Genomic DNA, 21,627 nt, shown 5'->3' on the forward strand with positions numbered 1-21,627 from the left:
CCCTACAACTAAATATATGCAACTAAAGCACAAACTAGAATTTTAAAAAATGCAAATACCAAACTCATAGCATTTCTGATGATGAATTTTGTGTCAACTTGGCTGGGCCACAGGATTTCTAAATATATGGTCAAATATTATTCTGGGTTTGTCTGTTGGTGTATTTTGGATGAGATTAACATTTGAATTTGTAGACTGAGTATAGCAGACTGCCCTCCCTAATGTAGGTCGACATCATCCAATCAGTTGAAGGCCTGAATAAAACAAAAAGGCTGATCCTCCCCAAGTAAGAGAATTCCTCCTGCCTAATGATCTTTAAATTGCGAACTCAACTTTTTTTCTGCCTTCAGCCTTGAACTGAAGCATTGGCTCTTTGTGGATATTAAACATTCTGGCCTTTAGATGGCACCGTTTGCTTTCCTGGTTCTCAGACTTTTAGAGTCTGACTAGAGCTAAACCATTGTCTCTCCAACTTGCTACACCATTATCTCCAAGTTGCTGACTCACCTGCAGATCTTGGGACTTGCCCAGTTCCATAACTGCTTATGCCAATTCCTTATAGTAAATTTCTTTATATATATAAATATGCATATGATTCTGTTTCTCTGGAGAACCCTAATACAGATTTTGGTACTAAGAACAATTCTGGAGGAAGAGAATCTTAAGGATAAACTTAAATAGGTTCTGAGGTTTCTGTGATTGAATCTCTAATCTGATTAGATTTAAAGACTATTGACTCTGTTTCTAGTAAAGAGAAAATTGGTGGTCCATGACATGATGTGGCAATAGAGATGCACAAAATATCACCATTAGATACTTCTAATCAAACACAAGAAGCAAGGGTCTGGATGACCTTGTATTTGATACTTTCCAACATTTTTGTCAAACTCATGAGTAAAATGAGGTTGACTGATTGTTTCTAATGTTGCTGGACAAAGTAGAAAAAGAAAAGGATGACCTTAGGGGTCAAATTCCCAGCTGAAGTGCTATATAAATGACCTGAAAGTTTCTATGCGTGTCCCTGAAATAGACACTTCCTGTAGCTGCAGGGCTGAGATTGCAGAAAATCAAACCAGAATTTCATCTTGCAAGTGGCTGAATCACAATGCAAGTTGACTGCTAGTATTGCAGGGTGTCTACTATCAAAGTAAAGGCATTGACTTGGAGGGAATAGGGTGCTAAAAGTTGGAATGGAGATATGTGGGAAGACTTTGATGAAGCTAGAGACGCTGAGCCCCTAAATAATATCTTCTTTATTACGTGGAAGAAGTCTCCACACCCAAGTGCAGGCAGTTTTTCCAGTCCTAGTGGAAGCAATCTCTTACCCCAAGTCTGAGGAGATTAACCCTGCCTTGCCTAAGAAAACTGTAATGTCCTAACATGAGGCAGTTGCCATGCAAGGCACTTCTGCTTCTCCTCAGAACCCACCCCCACCACCATTCCTCTTTCATTTCAGACCTATAACTAGATTCAAGTCCCAGCAGCACCCAAAGGGGAGATATAAAGTGTAAGCTATGAGGAAGTGTGCTATACATCAAATGGACAATTTGAGTTTTCTAATGTATACAAGCAGAAATCTGGGGAATATGTGTGGAAATGGATATAAGGGTGTGGGATAATGATGGAAGGAACATAATTTGGATCAGGCCAAATTTGCTAATATGGGCTCACTAAGCAGTGATTCTGCATTTAATGTGGCTGCTCAAGGAGTTAGGAAGGACTCTAATTGCTTGTTTGTTTTCTTGGCTGAAACATAGAACAAAAGATAGCATTATTCTGGGAGTTTCTGTGAGGGTGTTTATAAATGACATTAACATTTAAGCAGGTAGACTGAATTCAGCAGATGGTCCTCCCTAGTGTGAGTGGGTCTCATCCAATTAGTTGAAGACCTAAATAGAACAAAAAGTCTGACCTTCCCTTAAGTTAGATAATTATTTTTGTCTGATGGCTTCATACTGGGACACTGGCTTTTTTTGTTTGTTTTCTGCCTTCAGACTTTATGGAAATACCAGCTTGTCCTGGATCTCAAGTTTCCCAGTCTTTGGATGGCAACTATACTATTGGCTCTCCAGTTCTCAGATCTTTGGACTTGGACTGGAACTATATCATTGGCTTCCTTGGGTCTCTGACTTGCTAAGTCACCTTGCAGATCTTAGGACTTGCCCACCTCCATGATTGTGTGAGCCTATTCCTTATAATCAATCAATCAGTCAATCAATCACCCATTGATTCTGTTTATCTGAAAACCCTAACACAGCATTGTTCCATGAAAGCAATGGATGAAATAATTTTTATGCCTCTGGCATAATTCTGGCATAGCAGCATAAAAACTGGCTGTTATGAACATAAAATGAGAAAAACCTTATGGTTGGAGGCTTTCTCTTATACTAGATTTTTAAAAATTATGACAATTACTTGTAATGTAAGGTGTTCTAGATGTTATCTGCAAAGAGCACCAGAGTAGCAATACTTAGGCAACCCCAAAGACCTTTGAGAAGTCACAGGTCAAGGGAGAACATCATAAGGGGATCAGGCAAATCCACTGATGGGTGCTGGGCCCCATCCTGCTAAGTAATGGCCTTCACTCTAGCGCTGCCAGTCATGTAACAAAAAATAAAATAAAATAGGCCTCTTTTAAAAAATAAGTTTACAAAATAATTGAGTCAATTTCTTTGCTGAAGCCTGTATTCCCTGTTTACTATTGCAAAAGTCATTTATCGAGCATTCACAGCTTGTGAAAATTGCTTTATGAAATAGAAGACCACAAGACTGCATTGCCTGAAATTCTTCTGACCACAACTGGGGGCAACAGGAACTCACGAGGGCCTGGCTTCCAGGACTATGAAGCCACCAGCTGGTGAGCTGAATCCATCATGCCACTTAGAAAGTGCAAGTGTGCAGTAATCAAACAGGACTCAGAGGTAATCCACAGGCCACTTGCTGAGTCCAGTCACGTCTGCACCTGATACCATCTGAAACGTAGATCCTGATCCCTTTGGAGGAAATGGGTGAAGGAGAAGTATGAAGTGTAGGTGCAGTAGCAGAGTGGAACTTGATTCACCCATTCCCCAAACTCCCCCAGACACCTGCACTGCTTCCATCTCCTTCCCGTGAAACTCTCTGCCATGGGACCACCAAAATTGAAAGATTTTGGCAAATTAGTATAATAACCAATGCTTCAGAAGAATAATGGAAAATTCCATCTAATTAATATCCAGAAAAAAAGAGAAGTAAATGATAAATGTGGGCATTACTTCTTGTCGCACAGATCAGTTGTGTGGGTTCTTAGAGAGGGAGGGCGCCCTCTGTGTGTATGTGTGTATGCCCAAAAAAGTCCCTGAAGGCAGCTTTCTGTAACTCAACCCTCTCGAAACACTGAATGGCTAGTGAAAAGATTTCTCAGCAGATGCAAAACAAGAGGGGACATCTGATGCCTGTTTTATTCAGTCACCAGTAATCTCTCTTGCATCACTCACTTTTGTTAGAATTGACTAATAGGCAACATGCCTTCGCTTGAGCCCAGCAGATATAAGCACCATCCTTACAGGCAGGCTTCCTGACTGAGAGCAGGGAGCAGCAGGCATGGGGCACGCCGGGCGCCAGTTCCAAGCCCTGCTGTGGAAGAATTGGCTCTGCAGACTCAGGAACCCGGTGAGTGCTTGCCTTGGTTTTCCATAGGGTTCCAGTGAGGTCTGAAGTGAGATCAGGGTCTATTCTTGTCTGCCTGCCTCTGCCTCCTGGCAGGTACAAACACCCACGCTGCAGGGAATTTGGGAGGATTGGATTATTTTAAATCAAAACCTGTCCCAAGGGTCAAAGTAGCTGAACACTTTAATGACCAGCATGAAATAAAAGCTGAATAATTTATCAGAAAAGGGCAAATTTAGAAAAATTCTGAAAAACAAACAAGCAAACAAAAAACAAGTGGAATTGAACTATAATTTGTGTTCTAAGCATTCATTGTAACGACTGACCAGTGAATTCTCAGGTTTAAGGAACAAAGCATTGGTGCATTTAATGCATAAACAGAATGTTAAAGGTACTGACTCCAAAGCACAAGACTGCACAATGTGCCTCACCAGAGCAGGGCATGACGCGTCCACGCAGTGTTATTCTGTAGGGTCACATCTTTAGTGTTATAGAACTTATTTAAATTACATTAGCAAGGTTTTCTAAGCAGATTGGAATTGTTCAAATCAAACTTGTGTGAGTACTTAAGCAAATATCCTGTAAGTGTATGTTTTTATGAAATAGAAATCAATTGCTTATTATTATGATTAACTTTATTCCTGATGCTACTATATAAACATTAACACCTATAAATGTCATTTTTAGGAGAAGTAGATGTGCAGTAATTTACCTACATCATTTCTGATTTTAAGGTCTATAGTTAACCTACGGGATTTTTCTGCTGACAAATGCTTCGGTTTGAAGAGATTCAGTAATTGACATTGAATTACATTTTGCTGAATCTCAGAGCCAGAATATTCTATTTCTCTGTCTTGAAATAAAATACATGTTAAAGGAGATGTTTTCTTTTTTATGTGATCTTCAGGGTCAAAATAATTTCAGTTGAAAGTTTGTACAAAAGTTTTAAGTTCAGAAATAAAGGAGTGAGACGCTCTTCATCGATTGTTAATGTGTTCGTGTCTGTGTAGGTAGTTTTACATTTATAAACAGTGTATTTCATTGACATGCAAGTTTGTTTTAGGGAATTAGCCTAGTTTCCCATGAAAGAGTGTTACAGGTGGAAGTTGGTTCCCAGGCACTGCTCTTTCCGCTTTATGCTTATCAACCTCAAAACAGTTCGGTGACCGAGGTAGCCAGCCTGCCTACTCCTCCTTAATGGACACTTGAGTTCTAAAAAATTTTCACAATTACTTTTGCTGCTAAGGTAAACATCCTCATCAGAAGGTTTTATTTGTTTGATAACTATTTATTTAAAATGGTATCTCCTGCATCCCGCCTTTCTTTGCCTTATTTTTCTTTAGTATTTATCACCTTGTAATACAGTACAGATTTTCTTATTTGCCAATTGCCTCTGGATCCTACATTAGTATGTTACATTCATGAGAACTGGACATTTTCCCCAACTGGTTCACCAATATATTGTCCAGCACCCAGAACAGTGCCTAGCACACAATGGATGTTCAGTAAATATTTGTTGAATAAGTAAAAGAAGGAAGGAATAAAGCATTTATGCATCTCTGTTATGTGCCAGATAGTGGGTGAACAAGAAAAATGAGTTCCCGGCCCGCAAGGAGCTATAGTCTGTTCAGACAAAAGCAACAAAAAATGCAATTAAATATTTAATGAAACCACCTCTTGGGATACATCCTACAGATGTCCTTGTACAAACGGGAAGTGATATTTTTACAAGGTTATTCATTATAGCAATGCCTAGAATAGCAACAGAGTGGAAACAACACAAGTGGTTCCATGCATGGAATTTGGAGCTGCCTGACTGGGTTCACATCCCAGTTCTGCCACTTACTAGTTTACTTTTTCAGGCAATTTCTTAACTTGGTCTTCTTCTCTGTAAAATGAAATTGTTTGTATTAAATGAGTTTGTACATGTGATTGCAACAGTACCTGGTATGGGAGCTATTTTCTTATATGGTAGAAATGGGTGGCCTCAGACATCTGTGGACATGAACTGTGGGCTGTGAGGGGAGGAGGCACAGGGTAACTCTCAGTTTGTGGCTTGCACAATTGGGTTAGAACAGAACTCCAGGGGGATAAAATATGAATATGTTTACATATCTTAATGTTATTTCAGTGGAAATATTGAGGGCAAGCCCCTCTGGGTGAATGTCTTTAAACTGACCTATTTTTCACAGCATTCTCCCATTGTGCAATGATAATCTGTAAATTCTTTGTTTTTGAACTATGGAAGTGAGATGTTGGCATGAACTGTGGAAAACCAAACTGCCCGAGTGAATAAATGGCCTCAAATATATGTTTATTTAGTGAGTAAAGCCAGGAACTACTTGTTAGATGAAGGAAACTTGTCTGTTTTTACATTTACTGGTTTTTTTCCTAGCTTTTTAAAAAAAAAATAATTGATGCATAATAGATGTCCATAGTGTCAGCACACATGTGATAATTTAATAATTTGTATCATTCATAAAGAGCAAATCAGCATATGCTTTTACATTTGCTTTTTAAAAATCTTTATTATATTTCATGATTATAGTTTCTTCAAGAAAATCTTATTATAGATTCAAACAAAAATTTAAAAAAATAGAATAAAGGATAAATAGTACCCATCATACTTAATACCTAGCCTTATAGATTGTTAAAATTCTACTATTCTTGGAAAAAATAGTTTCTTACCATTATTTTAATACCATTTATTTTTTCCTCTTGGTTTTTATTTATTATAAAAACAGCACTAAAACAAAAGATAAACATTTAAGGTCATCTAAAATTTTATTATCCTAATTAACTTACTTTTGTGATCTTTTCTTATCCTTAGGCATACACAATGCAATATTTTTACGTAATTAAAGTCATAGCTTTTTTCTCACTTAATATTGAAGCCTAACATTTTAAAAGTTGCTGTGTGGTCTTCTTATTTAATGGTTTTATTGAATAATAGTTAATCAGTTGGATACACATAATTATTTGACCATTTCCTTATGTTGAAGATTACAGTACTTTCCAGCCCTTATTGTTATGAATAACATCATTATGCACAAAGGATACACCTTCTCCTGGATCATTTCTCTTGAATACGTTTCCTGGGGAAGATTCTGGGTCAAGGTAAGGACACATTGCTTTTGGGCAGGTGGAGAGCAGTTGATGATGCCTCAGGGGAGTCCCCATGGATAGTTCCAGTGCAATGCCATCAACATTGTCAAATATTCAGTGGCTTCGAGCCATGCTTTTCCACATGAATTTCTATTAATTTCTACATTTTATTCTAACTGTAAACCAATCTAATTCATTACTTATTTTACTTTTTATTTATTTTAATTTTAATTTTTTTAAATTGACATAATAATTGCACATATTCATAGGGTACATAGTGATGTTTCAATACAAATAATGTATGGTGATCAGATCAGGGTAATGAGTATATCTGTCATGTCAAATGTTTATTATTTCTTTGTGTTGGGGACATTTAATATTCTCCTCGTAGTAATTTGAAGCTATACGATATATTATTATTATTATTTCATACGGAGTTTTGCTCTTGTCACCCAGGCTGGAGTGCAATGGCATGATCTTGGCTCACTGCAACCTCCGCCTCCTGGGTTCTAGTGATTCTCCTGCCTCAGCCTCCCGAATAGCTGGGATTACAGGCACGTGCCACCATGCCCAGCAAATTTTTGTATTTTTAGTAGAGATGGGGTTTCACCATGTTGGCCAGGCTGGTCTCGAACTCCTGACTTTAGGTGATCCATCCGCCTTGGACTCCCAAAGTGCTGGGATTACAGGCGTGATATATCATTGTTATTATATAGTCATCTTACAGTCATATAGAGCACTGGAACTTATTCCTCCTATCTAGCTGTAATTTTGTATCCTTTAATAAATATATCCCTATACTCTCCCTCCCGCTACCTTCACCAGCTAATTCTTATCTTAAAGAATTAACAACAGCAACAACAAAAACAACAACAACAACAACAACAACAAGAAAATCATGTAAGCCAATGTAAGCTCCTTGGATAGCTCTTAGTTCTGCAGTCTATTTGGGTTCTCCCATGTTTTATTTTTATTTATTTATTTATTTATTTGAGATGGAGTCTCGCTGTGTTGCCCAGGCTGGAGTGCAGTGGCCGGATCTCAGCTCACTGCAAGCTCTGCCTCCCGGGTTTTTACGCCATTCTCCTGCCTCAGCCTCCCGAGTAGCCGGGACTACAGGCGCCCGCCACCTCGCCCGGCTAGTTTTTTGTATTTTTTAGTAGAGATGGGGTTTCACCGTGTTAGCCAGGATGGTCTCGAACTCCTGACCTCGTGATCCGCCCCTCTCGGCCTCCCAAAGTGCTGGGATTACAGGCTTGAGCCACCGCGCCCGGCCTGGGTTCTCCCATGTTTTAATATTGAACAGAGCAGCTGAGCCTGTAGCATGTGTACTGTGGATGGCACACTTCCCCTAATCTATCCTTCAAATCATGGAGCAGTGACCATTCATAGGGTGGTTGTTGTCTCCAGGACCCTACATCTGTTGACACCTTGGGTCTCTGTTCTGAATCTTGCCTCCTGTGACTGCTACTCACTCCTTTCCCTCCCCACCCAACTGGACAGGACTCTGATCCCTTACTCCATTAAGGAAAGCTGATATCCTGTAAGTGATATCAGCTTTTTGGGTTTGGCTGGCCAATTTTACTGAAGACTTGGGCTAGTGGAAGAGGGTTGAAGCATAGATTAATACAAGGACATCAATGTTTTAAAAAACTCATGGTTCTCTCCCAGCTATGGGGCTGGAAGAGGATAATGGAAACAACAAAACTACACTGGCCACAGTTTTACTAGGAACATCCTTCTGCCCATGGAAACCACACCCCAGAACCCAGTGACAGATACCCAGATGTCCACCATACATAAAGCACCGCATTCTTGATTTAAAAGGCCACAGTGATAAAATGCATACTTTCTTTTAGTTATGAATAAGAATTATGGCGTCACACCAGGGTTCATCCTCTGACCTGGCCTGTGGGGAATACGCGGAAGCCTATTAGAGTGTCTGAGTTCAAATGCCATCCCTCCCACCAGCATTAGAGAGACCTGAGTCAGCTCACCCAAACCCAGGCTGAATCCCTGCTGGGCTCTGCCGCTGCCCATCTACCTCCTAGTAATCTACCCTGGGGCTAGGGAGAGAGCTTTCCAAGATCACTACTTTGGAAATCACTTTTTTTCCTTTAAGATGTAAAGAAACATATTCTAAAGTTTCAACTACTTCAAACCTCAGGGCTTTTGTGTGTATATGTGTGTGTGTTTTTCTTTTCTAAAACAAAAAATCTCATTTCTTTGAGATTTTTGTCTATTACCGAAATCAGGTGCTAAAAACTGAACTTGGTGTTACAAAGAATACTTTTATTTTGCAAACACTAATCCTGCTAGCTACAGTTTCTGTCTTTTTCTGAAATTGAAAAAAATTTACAGATATCAAGCCTCAGAAGTAAAGTAGCTCTTATTTCTTCTGGACATTGTTTTAGAGGTTGGACTTTTGCTGGTTTTGCATAGTTACATGTTATAGCTCATCAACTATTTGTTGTCAAATTTGATGCCAGAAAGTAAAAGGTGAGGTGAGGTGCCTGATCTCTCTCATAGTCAGAGTTGGGAAAAGTCTTTTTTTTTTTTTGAGACAGAGTCTCGCTTAGTCGCCCAGGCTGGAGTGCAATGGCGCGATCTCAGCTCACTGCAAGCTCCGCCTCCCGGGTTCACGCCATTCTCCTGCCTCAGGCTCCCGAGTAGCTGGGACTACAGGCGCCTGGCTAATTTTTTGCATTTTTAGTAGAGACGGGGTTTCACCGTGTTAGCCAGGATGGTCTCGATCTCCTGACCTCGTGATCCGCCCGCCTCGGCCTCCCAAAGTGCTGGGATTACAGGCGTGAGCCACCACGCCCAGCCGGGAAAAGTCTTGAACTAACTAGTCTTGAACTGCTCCTATGTCTAGAGGTCCTTGGGGTCAGGGCATCCTCACTAGCTGCGGGTCAGAAGTGGCGCTGGGGTGCTGCTGAGCAGCCACCTGCGAGCCAGTGCACTTTCTGCTCCACTTCTCAGCAGCGGCCCACACCCAGGGGCGCTCCATATACAAACCCGCTCAGCTGCAGACTCCAGCACTGCGGAACAAGATTGGCAGTGAGAGGCGAGAGGGTCCTCAGGTGGTGTGGGAGCCCTTGAACTACTCTCGTTTCCAGCACTTACACAGAAGTGACACATTTCTTGCGATTAGGCCACGCGGATGACTGACAAGATGGCTTCTTTGTCTCTGGCTGCAGTCATACAGCAGTGCAGGTGCGATGAAACTCCTGATAACTCGAAGCTCCCACCGAGGGCTCTTTCATAAAATGTAGAGGAATTCAACTTCTGTTTGGCTAGATGAGAAGATAAAGTTGATGATCTTCCCACTTGTCATTAAATCGGGAGCCCGTGGGATCTTGGGGCTTGGCCTGGGCTGCCCTGGCCTTCAGGACTCACCTTGTACTGGACCCTGGTAGGAAACTGCCTCACTGCAAGGCCACTGCGGGCCATTTGAGTGTTTGTCAGGTTTACTAAGAGCAGTGATCTAGGAAAAGCAGTTCAGAAATCGAATTAATGAAAAGCAAACCTCCCTTTATATATATATTTTTTGGCATGGGCTGGACTCTACTAAGCTGTTTGGGGTTGGTTGGCCTGGTTTTCCCCATTCACAACCATGGTATCAGCAGTGCCTTTTCTTTAATTTCAATTGATCTTAATTTGCTTCTAAACCTTTAATTTTAGCTTTATTTTCCTCCTACACCCTCTCTCAAAGCACTAGTGATTGAATAAACAACCAAGTATAAAAACACAACTTTGAAGGGCAGTGAGGGAACTCCTTGCACAGTGAAAGCATCTCAGCGTATCATTAAGAGTCTGGCTGTGCAGTAAGCATCTCTTTTGTCCTGCATTGTTGTCTGAGTTTAAGAATGTGAGAATAGTGGCTGGGCGTGGTGGCTCACACCTGTAATCCCAGCACTTTGGAAGGCTGAGGTGAGCGGATCACCTGCGGTTGGGAGTTTGAGACCAGCTTGGCCAACATGGTGAAACCCCGTCTTTAGTAAAAATACAAAAATGAGCCTTGCGTGGTGGTGTGTGCCTGTAATCCCAGCTACTGAGGAGGCTGAGGCAGGAGAATCACTTGAATCTGGGAGGCAGAGGCTGCAGTGAGCCAAGATCACACCAGTATACTCCAGCCTAGGTGACAGAGGGAGACTCTGTCTCAAAAAAATAAACAAAAAGTGGCCGGGTGTGGTGGCTCATGCCTGTAATCTCAGCACTTTGGGAGGCCGGGGCAGGTGGATCACGAGGTCAGGAGATCGAGACCATCCTGGCTAACATGGTGAAACCCCATCTCTACAAAAAAAACCCACAAAAAACTAGCCAGGCGTGGTGGCGGGCGCCTGTAGTCCCAGCTACTTGGGAGGCTGAGACAGGAGAATGGCGTAAACCTGGGAGGGGGAGCTTGCAGTGAGATGAGATCCAGCCACTGCACTCCAGCCTGGGCGACAGAGCGAGACTCCATCTCAAAAAGAGAATAAATAAATAAATAAATAAATAGTAAAAATAAATAAAATAAAATAAAATGAGAAAAAAAGAATGTGAGAGTATCCAGTCTTCTAAAGGTATGGAAAACTGACTGGATTTCAAAGACAAGTCACCCAGTTTCTCATTTACCAATTTGACTGTTAGGCTGAAAAGAGAAAATAATTCTCTCTAGGTTACTCTTTTGCTGAAATTGTTACCAGCATATTGGAGAGAAAATGACAAGATCATCAAAAAGCTAGGTTTGGGAGATTTTATTTAGGATGGTGGATTTACGTGGCTTCTGTGCAAAATGAAAACCAAAAAAAATAACAATAAAACAAAGACTTATTTTCCCAAGAGGCTTTTCCTTCTTACTTGTGAATGCAGCTCTCCTTGGGAAGCCTGCAGTTCCCTGGCATAGTTATTTACTTTGGCCCAGATAGGCCAGGGTTTTTCAATTACAGGAAAGGTTTTAAAAACAACAAACAACAACAAAACCATCACAGTAACAATAATGTGAGAGACCAGAGGCAAAGGCAGCCTTAAGCCTTGTTTTTATGAGATTGTATTGGAGGCTGAGGCTGTTGATTGGGGAACTGGTCCTGTGAAAGGCACATTTCTTTTTTCAATTTGGAACTCTGGGGGCTCTTTTCAAGGAAACCTTGCCCGAGGTCAGTGAGTGTCCTCTCCTCTCTCTGCTTCATTCCTGTCAGGGATGATTTAATCCTCCCCAGCTGCCTGCTGTTGGCTATGCCAGAGGGGTCCCTTGAGGGGTAGCACCTGTGCCTGGTCCTACCTGATTCTGGGGCTGTCCCGGCCAGAAAGCACCTGTCATCCTCCAGGTTTGAACTTGGAGCTCCTGGGAGAATTGAACCTGTGTGTTCTTGTGCCCACCTACTTGGAAAATAACCATTCCTTAGGGATGAGAGGGAAGCAGCCAAGAGGTACGGTGCCCTGTTCCGGACCCACGGAATGACGTCTGAGTGGCAGCTCACGGGGGCTGCTACAAAAGATCCCAGATGGAAGCTAAAATAGCGCTGTGCTGTGATCCTGGCAGGCCCTGACAGCACACTCTCTCCTTCTGCACTTTGTCACATCGGCTGAGCCAGATGGTGTCAGAGTATGCTCTTTTTCCCTGCCAACAATCATGCACTTGAGACCAGGATATCAGTCCGATTTCACACACCCTGCATGACAGAACTTCTTACTCCCATTTCACAGCTACAGAAAATGAGCCAGGAAGGGTGGTTAACTTGCACAGGCCCATTTGAGGGGAAGCAGCAGAGCTGTGCTGAGACTCGATTTTATCTGATGCCTGAGCCCCTGGCGCTTCTGGACAGGTTTCTCGAGTAAACAACACCAATACAGCACTCTGAATGTATCTGATGAAGATTGGAGCGGGTGAGCTAGGAACAAATGCCACCAGACTATGAGAATTAGGAAACACTCTTGCACATGCTAGGGGTGTCAGGAACTACTGGACGTATTGCCACAGCACAGCCTTGAACTCCGTGTCTACAACACACATTGGCATGGGTGGTGTGAATCCCAAATTCCAGGTGGGGTTAGGCGCTGCCCGTACTGCTTCTGTTGCGGGATTTCCTTGTTTCCGGTGGTAATTCGATTATCCTAACATACTATTCTTTTGATACATCACATTATATTGATGCTGGACATCTTTTTTTTTTTTTTTTGAGATGGAGTTTCTCTCTTGTCACCCAGGCTGGAGTGCAATGGCGCCATCTCAGCTCACTGCAACCTCCACCTCCTGGGTTCAAGCAACTTTCCTGCTTCAGCCTCCTGAGTAGCTGGGATTACAGGTGCCAGCCACCATGCCTGGCTGTTTTTTGTTTGTTTTGTATTTTTAGTAGAGATGGGGTTTCACCATGCTGGCCAGGCTGGTCTCGAACTCCTGACCTCAGGTGATCCATCTGCCTTGGCCTCCCAAAGTGCTGGAATTACAGGCATGAGCCACCATGCCCAGCAGATGCTGGACATCTCTTAATAAATTCTAAGCCAGATGTGGTGGCATACGCTTGTATTCTCAGTTACTAGAGAGGATGAGGCGGGAGGATTGCTTCAGCCCAGGAGTTCTAGGTTGTGGTGAGTCACGATCCCCCTCCAGCTCTCTGGCCTGGGTGACAGAGTGAGCCCTCATCTCAAACAAAACAAAATGAAATGAAACAAACAAACAAACAAAACCCACCACCAACAAAACAAAACCAACAAACAAAAAACCCCAGATTCTAAGTAGTAATATGGCTAAATCCAAAGAGAACTTGAATTACTAACCCTTTTTGGGTTCATGCCATCTGTTGACTGGCGTCTACTCAGAAGGGATGCACAGTTCATGTAAAGCCAGTCAATGCGTCCAGTGTTGTATTGTCCTTGACTCAGTGTGGTCTGTGCTTGCAAACAGTACATGTATTAAGGCTTACTTGGTTTTCTATTTTAAGGAGTTAGTGTAAGAATTAACTTTTTTCTCTATTTTTTCCTTCTATAACTTGCCCATCGAATTCTTTCCAGTTGTGTCATTAGAAGCCTGGTGATTACATGCATGACAAGTATTTCTTTGTTTAGTTATCCTCTTTTTTTCTTATTTTTAGTGTTTAGACTTGACAATTCGTATATCTTAAAATATCTTTTCATTTTCTTTGAAACATGTCTTTTGTAATTTCAAAACTGCTGAAATTACACTTCACTCATCCATAACTTTGATCAATTTTCTGCTCTCTTTTTGTTTTACTAAAATTAAATTTACCCTTTTTTACACTTTCATTTACTTTTGAGTTGTATAATGTTTTAATTTATCTTTTTTTTTTTTAAAGTCTCCATTCAAATAGCCTAATGTCATTGTTAAATCACTCTTTTTTACCTCCTTGTACATAAAAGGTCATTTTGTTATAAAATAAAAGTAGTAGGGCCTCTTTTTGGACTTCCCATGCCACTGCGTATATTTACATTTCTGTTTTGCACCAATTTTACATTTTTTAAAGCACTGAAATGTCATACTATGTTCTAATATTTTGTAGCATTAGAATTTTTCATAGCTCTTCTTTCTTCTTAGGAAATATGTTTTTAAAAACATGTTTACTTACCAATTATATTTTAGAGACATTTTGACTTAATAATTTATTCAATTGGTATTTTGGTTATATTTCCATTTAAATATAAATAGGAGCTTGGGATGAGAGCATCCTCTCACCATTCCTCTTTCCTCATTCCCTGGAGTCTTCTTGGCTGACTCCAGGGTGCCAGTGGAAGGAGTATACTGCTTGATGTCCTGTATACCTACCTCCCTGCTAGTTTCCTTGTGGCTGTGGCTTTCCATAGAGTACCTGCACTCAGCCATGGCAGAAAAAGCACTACGTCCTAAGTCACTAGTGCAAACATTCTAACTCGATCATCATAATTGTGGATTCAAAAAATGTCCATAAATGTATATATTTAGCTCCATTAAAAATAGTTGTGTTTAGCTGAAAATGCTATATCAATACCCTAACGATTGATGCTTAATTTGTAGTTTTTTTTGCAATTGAAACAATATTAAATTAACTCTTTTATACCTATTTTAGATACTTTCCCAATTGTTTCCTCATGAAAAATCTATCAAATGAGAATCTTCGGGTTGAAGAGCATGCACATCTCACAATTTTAAAACATCTTGCTTACTTGACTTCCTGAAAGGTTATACCAATATGCATCTCCTTTCAGTGTTCATACTTCATTTTGATTATTTGTGTGTCTCCTTTGAGTACTTGAGTGGAGAAATTATTCCTCATTCATCTTTATAATGCCAAAGTCTCTAGCTCGATGTTTGAGAAAGTGCTAAATAAGTGTTCATTGAATGCATTTTGAAAGAAAAGCAATTATTTTTCAATAGAAAGCCAAAAAACAACGCTACTTCTCACAAAAAAAGAGAGAAAGAAGAAAAATTGGTTTATTTCTTTCTATCAGTATCCAACTAACTAAAAGGTTTGCAAAAAGTTTACTTGGGGAAGGAATTTTGGACTTTGATGGAGAGACGTTTGGAAGCCTGGACTTCTAAGTGTAAAGGATCTAGGCAGATCAACTATAACTATATTGCTATTTGGCACTTGGACTCTCTCTTAGCTTTGACTTGTGCTTTGTTGGAACCCCTTGTTTGAACACTGGACTGTGTTTTCCTGCAGTGCTTAACAATAAGAACTTCAAAATACATCTGGGAAAGTCCCCTCTTTTGAGAGGTTGGCATCTGGAGGCCCCAAATGCCCCAAAGAGACACAATAGAATTTCATGCTTCCTTCAAAGCCCTTTGTTTCCAGAGACAAGGGCAACAGACTAATTATGTGCTTTACTTTAGCTTCCTTGATATTCTAAACTTACGGTGTTTTCCTCTTCTCTCAGACAATGAGATCTTCTGGCTAGCTCCTCCCTTTGAAAGGCTCTCTTTCTTTCTTATTCATTTACAATTTTATTTTTGTACCTAAGCGTTTTATTATTTGTGGTTTTTAGTTGCAACCAAATCACATACCGCATGAGCCACTTGGAGGATTTAAAAACGTATTTAAACTCAGTTTGGAAATTGTTTGTTCAAGACAGATGGAAAATTACATATTTAATCTGTGGGCCTGAGCTTCTGTCCAGGTACCATCACAAATTAGTTCCAAGATATTGCACGAAATAATAACTTTATGACATGCAAGATGTAAAACTGGCACAGTATTACCTATCTCACTGGTTGTTGTGAGGATGAAATAATGAATGAGCAAGTGCTTGCAAATGCTCCATGGTTATGTGGACGAACTACTTAAGGATAGGGCTTGGTCTTCACGTCTGAATTCCCAGGAAAGCCTCATTCAGGAGTTGTGTATGGCTCTGCTTCATTTAGTTTCACAAGGACATTCATTCTATCCTTCTGGACAGAAACTAGGTCATGTTGGTTCACTGCTATTTCCCAAGTCCCTGTAACAGTGCCTGACGTAGTACACAATTCCGAATGAATGAATGAGTGAAAACACTTATTTTTACGGCTTTAGTACACCACAGTTTATTGATCTATTCTCCCATTGATGGGTTTTGCATGACTTCCAATTTTTTTTTTTCTTTCACAAAAACGATGAATGCTGTGTAAACACTTTTGAGCATTGAGCATACCGCTTGGTTCACGTATATAATCCCTTCTTAACAACTGTGTATTTGGTTAAATCATATGGTTTTCTTAAGGTTGAAACCAGTCTAATCTAACAAAATTAATATGGTTCAATTTACTACATGGTTATTAAATTATTGGGTTTAGCTTACTAATATTGTCAAATTGCTGTCCAAAGTTCCTGTTTATCCGTATGGTCACTGACAATGAGTATTGTCAGACTTTTTACATTTTCCCGAATTGGTGGGTGTAAAATGATGATCTCATTGGGGTTTAATTTGCATCTGCTTGAGTACTACTGAAACTGCGGATCATATAAGGTGTTCATATTTTGCTCCTATCTGATCATTTCTTTTGATTGTGTTTGATTCTATCATTTCCTACTCATTGATTTGTAGGCATTTGTAGGTATTACAGACACTCCATTGTCAGTTATATATGTTGAAATGGATCCTTCTAAGTCTATGGTTGGTCTGTCCACTCTTCAGATGGCTTTACTGAAGAACAGAGATTTTAAATTTGTAAATAGCTTGTTTCTTTTGTTTATGATTTTTGTGTCTTATTTAAGCATAAACAAAACATAAAGAAAACTGTATGTTTTCTTCTGAACATTTTTCTAAAGTTTCTTTTACTTTTGGCTGGGTGCGGTGGCTTACATCTGTAATCCCAGCACTTTCGGAGGCTGAGGAGGGCAGATCACTTGAGGTTAGGAGTTCAAGACCAGCCTGGCCAACATGGTGAAGCCCCATCTCTACTAAAACTACAAAACTTTGCCGGACATGGTGGCATATGCCTGTAATCCCAACTGCTTGAGAGACTGAGACAGAATAATTACTTGAACCTGGGAGGTGGAGGTTGCAGTGAGCTGAGATCGTGCCACTGCATGGCAGCCTGGTTGGCAGAGCAAGATTATCTAAAAAAAAATAAAAAGAAAGTTTCTTTTATTTTTTATTGAGACAGGGTCTCACTTTGTCATCCAGGCGGGGTGCATCGGTGAGAACACAGCTCACTGTAGCCTCAACTCCTTGAGCTCAAGCAATCCTCCTGCCTCAGCCCCTCAAGTAGCTGGGACTATAAGGGCACACCATCATGCCTGAATAATTTTTGTATTTTTTGTAGAGATGGGGTTTCTCCATGTTGCCTAGGTTGGAAGTTTTTTTTTTTTTTTCCACATTTAGAGTTTTGTATGTGATGATGACAAAGACCTAATCTATCCCTGCCCCCTCCATCTCTACTTTCAGAATAACCAGTTTTATAGCACAATTTGTTGCAGAAGAAATTATTCTCCTTTTGATTTGTCAACCACCATTCTCGTATGTCAAGTTTCCAAATAGGCACAGCTCTATTCCTAGGCTGTTTCATAGGTTACTTTGCTTATTAAGAAACTAATAGCATGGTGTTTTAATTACTATTATTTTACATAGCTTTGTTATGTGAAAAGACAAGTTCTTTCAACCTGTTGATGAAAATTATCTTGGGTATTTTTGATCATTGTTCTCCCAAATACATTCTAGAATCAGCTCATTAAGTATGATAACAGCAGCAAAATCAAAACAAGTAAAACAAACAAAAACCTTTTAGGAATTCCATTAGAATTGCATCGAGCCTATAGATCAATCTGGGTAGGATTAACATTTTTATGATATGGAGTTTGTTTTGTTTTTGACATGGACTTTCACTCTTGTTGCCCAGGCTGCAGCAGAATGGCGCAATCTTGGCTCACTGCAACCTCCGCCTCCTGGGTTCAAGCAATTCTATTGCCTCAGCCTCCTGAGTAGCCGGGATTACAGGCATGCACTACCACGCCCGACTAATTTTGTATTTTTAGTAGAGATGGGGTTTCTCCATGTTGGTCAGGCTGGTCTTGAACTCCCAACCTCACGTGATCTGCCCGCCTCGGCCTCCCAAAGTGCTGGGATTACAGGTGTGAGGCTCCGTGCCCATCTGGTATGGAGTTTTTTTTAATGCAGTAATGATATTCATCTGTTCATATATTTAGCTTCTCTTTGCTGTCTTTCAATAAAGTTTTATAATTTTCTTCATGAAATAATTGCACATACTTTAGTTAAAATTTTCCCCCAGATACTTTATCTTTTGTTAATAATACAAATCATATGTTATTTTAAAACACCTTTTTTGATTAATACTTGCTATTGTAGAGAGTTATTGTGAGGTAGGTATTGGATTCTCCTCCTGTGAAAGTAAATTCAGAATTTTCTTCCTGTAATATAATATTGTAATATGGTGCAATTGTTGTGCTATATATTTTGAGGCTAAATTATTAAGTATACACATGCATTACATTATTATAGTTTTCTGGTATCAATCTTTTTGTTATGTATTAATCCTCTCAATCATTGATTGATATCCTTATATATTGACAAGGATAACAACATTCTGTGTCTTAAAATCTTTGTGTGATATTAACATAACTAATTTGTTTAATATTTGTCTACCATATCTTTTTCGTCTCTTTAATTTTAACGATTCTATGTCCTTATATTTTAATTGTATCCATTCTAAATAACATATAGCATTTTTTGAAATCAAATATATCAATCCCTCTCTATATATATCACAAACATATATACATATGTATTTGCAAAATTTGTTGTTTAAAGGCCATTTTGTTGGTTGTCATTTTTCTTAATCCTACTTTTTTCTCTTAGAACTTTGTAAATATTGATGCATTCGCATCTAACGTGGAATGTTTTGAGGATATGTTTAAGGCCAGACTGAATTTTTTCTCTTATTGTTAGTGAGTTGCCTTTTTTTTTTTTTTGTCTGTCTAGACACCTGTAGTAGTCTTTGTTTTTGAAGTTCAATAGCTTGAAGTTTAATGGCCATAGTTTAACTATGAGTTGTTTTATTTTTCTGAAATACAGTATACGCTTTCATTCTGCAGATGAAATCTCTATTTCAGGGAAATTCTGCTATCTTATATCTTTGAGGAATAACTTCAAAAAATATTTTATTCCATTTGTTGGATTGTTTACTTTGGGGATGCCAATTTTCCTTATGTTGTATAGTCTTTGTTTTTCAAATATATTAGCTTTTGTGTCTTAATATTTTTGCCTTTAAAAGGTTTTAAAAAATCATTGTTGTTATTGTAAGCTGTTTCTTATTCCAAAAATTGAAATTTAACTAGTATGTATTTTCTTTTTATGGTTTGTAAATCATTTAACATTCCACAGTGATGATTTTTTTTGTTTTTTGTTTTTCCTTAGATCCACAATCTCTTTTTTCACTTATTTGTTTATATCTTTTTTTTTGAGCCCTTGTATTCTGAATATTTGTCCTTATTAAAGTGTTCTTCTTAATGAGGCACTTGTAAAGAAATTCTTCATTTTATTTGAGTTGTTTCTTATCCAGGCATGCTTTATAACTTTATTTGGTTTGCTTTATCTGTTTTTGTTGGTTTCTTTCCTTCCTAATGTTTAGATAGGAGCTGTGCACTTTGTTTTATTGCCACCCATGGTTGGGGAGTTCAGCCCAGGTATTATATTTGTTCTTGACTCTCTTTTCAATAAATCAGGGATGAGTTTTATTTCTCCCTCAATATCTAGTGTGATCCCTGAGCATATCCTGTATGCTCTAATCATCTATAGAAGGAGAAGGAAATGGTCAGGAGGGCCAGGGAGAAGAGTGAGGGAAATCAGCTGAGATGCAATACAACCTTTATTAGACCAGTTGGGCTCTGTGCTCTCCTTTGAAAAATTGTTCAACATTTTATGCCATGTTCAGTTCATCTAGTTGCGGAAATTGTTCTCCAGCTTTGGATTCTTCTCACATTTTGTATGTAGTCCTGGAGGCTTCCCCAAGAGTCAGCCTCATTGTTCACTTTCCTTGTTTATTTGATCATTCTCGGTAGCAGTTTTTCCAACTCCTCTATCAGAAGCAGGAGATAAGGAGACTCCTTTGGGGTGCTCATCTCCATGGATGGGTACTGGGGATAGTTAACAGGATTGTGAGGGGACTTTGTTATAGCTTTAGAGATTGTCACCTGAGTCCGGGTTGAGGCATGGTAAGCTTTTCTTTCTTTTTCTTTTCTTTTTCTTTTTTTGAGATGGAGTCTGGCTCTGTTGCCCAGGCTGGAGTGCAGTGGCCAGATCTCAGCTCACTGCAAGCTCCGCCTCCCGGGTTTACGCCATTCTCCTGCCTCAGCCTCCCGAGTAGCTGGGACTACAGGCGCCCGCCACCTCGCCCGGCTAGTTTTTTTGTATTTTTTTAGTAGAGACGGGGTTTCACCGTGTTCGCCAGGATGGTCTCGATCTCCTGACCTCGTGATCCGCCCGTCTCGGCCTCCCAAATGGTAAGCTTTTCTAATCTGCTCTAGAAACATTTTTTCTTTCTTTCTTTCTTTTCTTTTTTTTTTCGGTTCTGGTAGTTTTTTTGTATTAGGCAAATACAAGTTTATTCCTGCCTCCTCTAATTTATTTTCTTTTCTCTCCCCCACCCCACCCATTTTGTCTGAAAGAAGAAAAAGTCTGTGAGGAAGTTTCAATGTATCATTCTATGCAGAAGTCCTTTTTGTGTACATGTTCATCTGTATGTATTGCTAATGTCTTCCCAAATGCCACTGTGGCTCAGCTGTGTTGACGGAACGATGGAAAGGTTTATGTTCATGCTCGGGCCACAGGGTGAGAGGAATGGGAGTGGAACAGGGATCTGGGCATCCACGAAATTCGTGGTGAGAAGTGCCTTGCGGATGGGAAGCGCCGGGGTACAGGACTGAGCACTTCCACACTCTGCTGGTCGGAGCTTCCCTCCTGGAAGAGTAGGAGGGCTTTGTGGTGGTTTGGTAGTGGGGGGGCATCGTTTTGTTAACGGCTAATAGGTTTACCAGACGGTTATTTTTCTTGAGAGGAGAGCCTGTGGCAGCATCTGCATCAGTGCCATTTGGATAGCAGAAGTGCCAGTTTCTGCTTCTGCTTGGGTCACTTCCTGGTGTTAAGAAGTCAGCACTGGACGATCTGAGATGTGGGAGATACGATGAAACCCTAGCATTAATCAGACAGCATTCCTATTTAACAGGGATAAGATTCAAAATGTTAAGCAAGATTCAAGGATAATAATGACACATAAGAAGAAAAACGTCACATAAAAATGTGATGAGAAAGGGAAGGCTGCCTTTGCACCCCGGAGAGAAATAGTCTTATGAAAGGGTGATTCACTCACGCACAATGGAAAATGACGCAGCAGAACTGGTGTCTGGCTGCTTTTCTCTTGAATGGAGCAACTTCAGCCTCAGAACAATGAAAGATATTTTTTCACTT

General features: G+C 40.0%; 1 protein-coding gene across 1 annotated transcript in view; it reads left to right on the forward strand.

Moving 5' to 3' along the window:
* The first annotated feature begins 3,535 nt into the window (after positions 1-3,535).
* LOC139362630 (ATP-binding cassette sub-family A member 13-like) overlaps positions 3,536-21,627 on the forward strand; it is a 43,513-nt gene continuing 25,421 nt past the window's right edge. The window contains exon 1 of the mRNA XM_071094139.1: positions 3,536-3,651. Coding sequence (XP_070950240.1) covers positions 3,583-3,651 — 69 coding nt within the window. The 5' untranslated portion in view covers positions 3,536-3,582. The remainder of the gene's footprint in view (positions 3,652-21,627) is intronic.

The sequence above is a fragment of the Macaca nemestrina genome, chromosome 4, assembly GCF_043159975.1.
Source record: "Macaca nemestrina isolate mMacNem1 chromosome 4, mMacNem.hap1, whole genome shotgun sequence".
In the NCBI taxonomy this organism is placed as follows: Eukaryota; Metazoa; Chordata; class Mammalia; order Primates; family Cercopithecidae; genus Macaca; species Macaca nemestrina.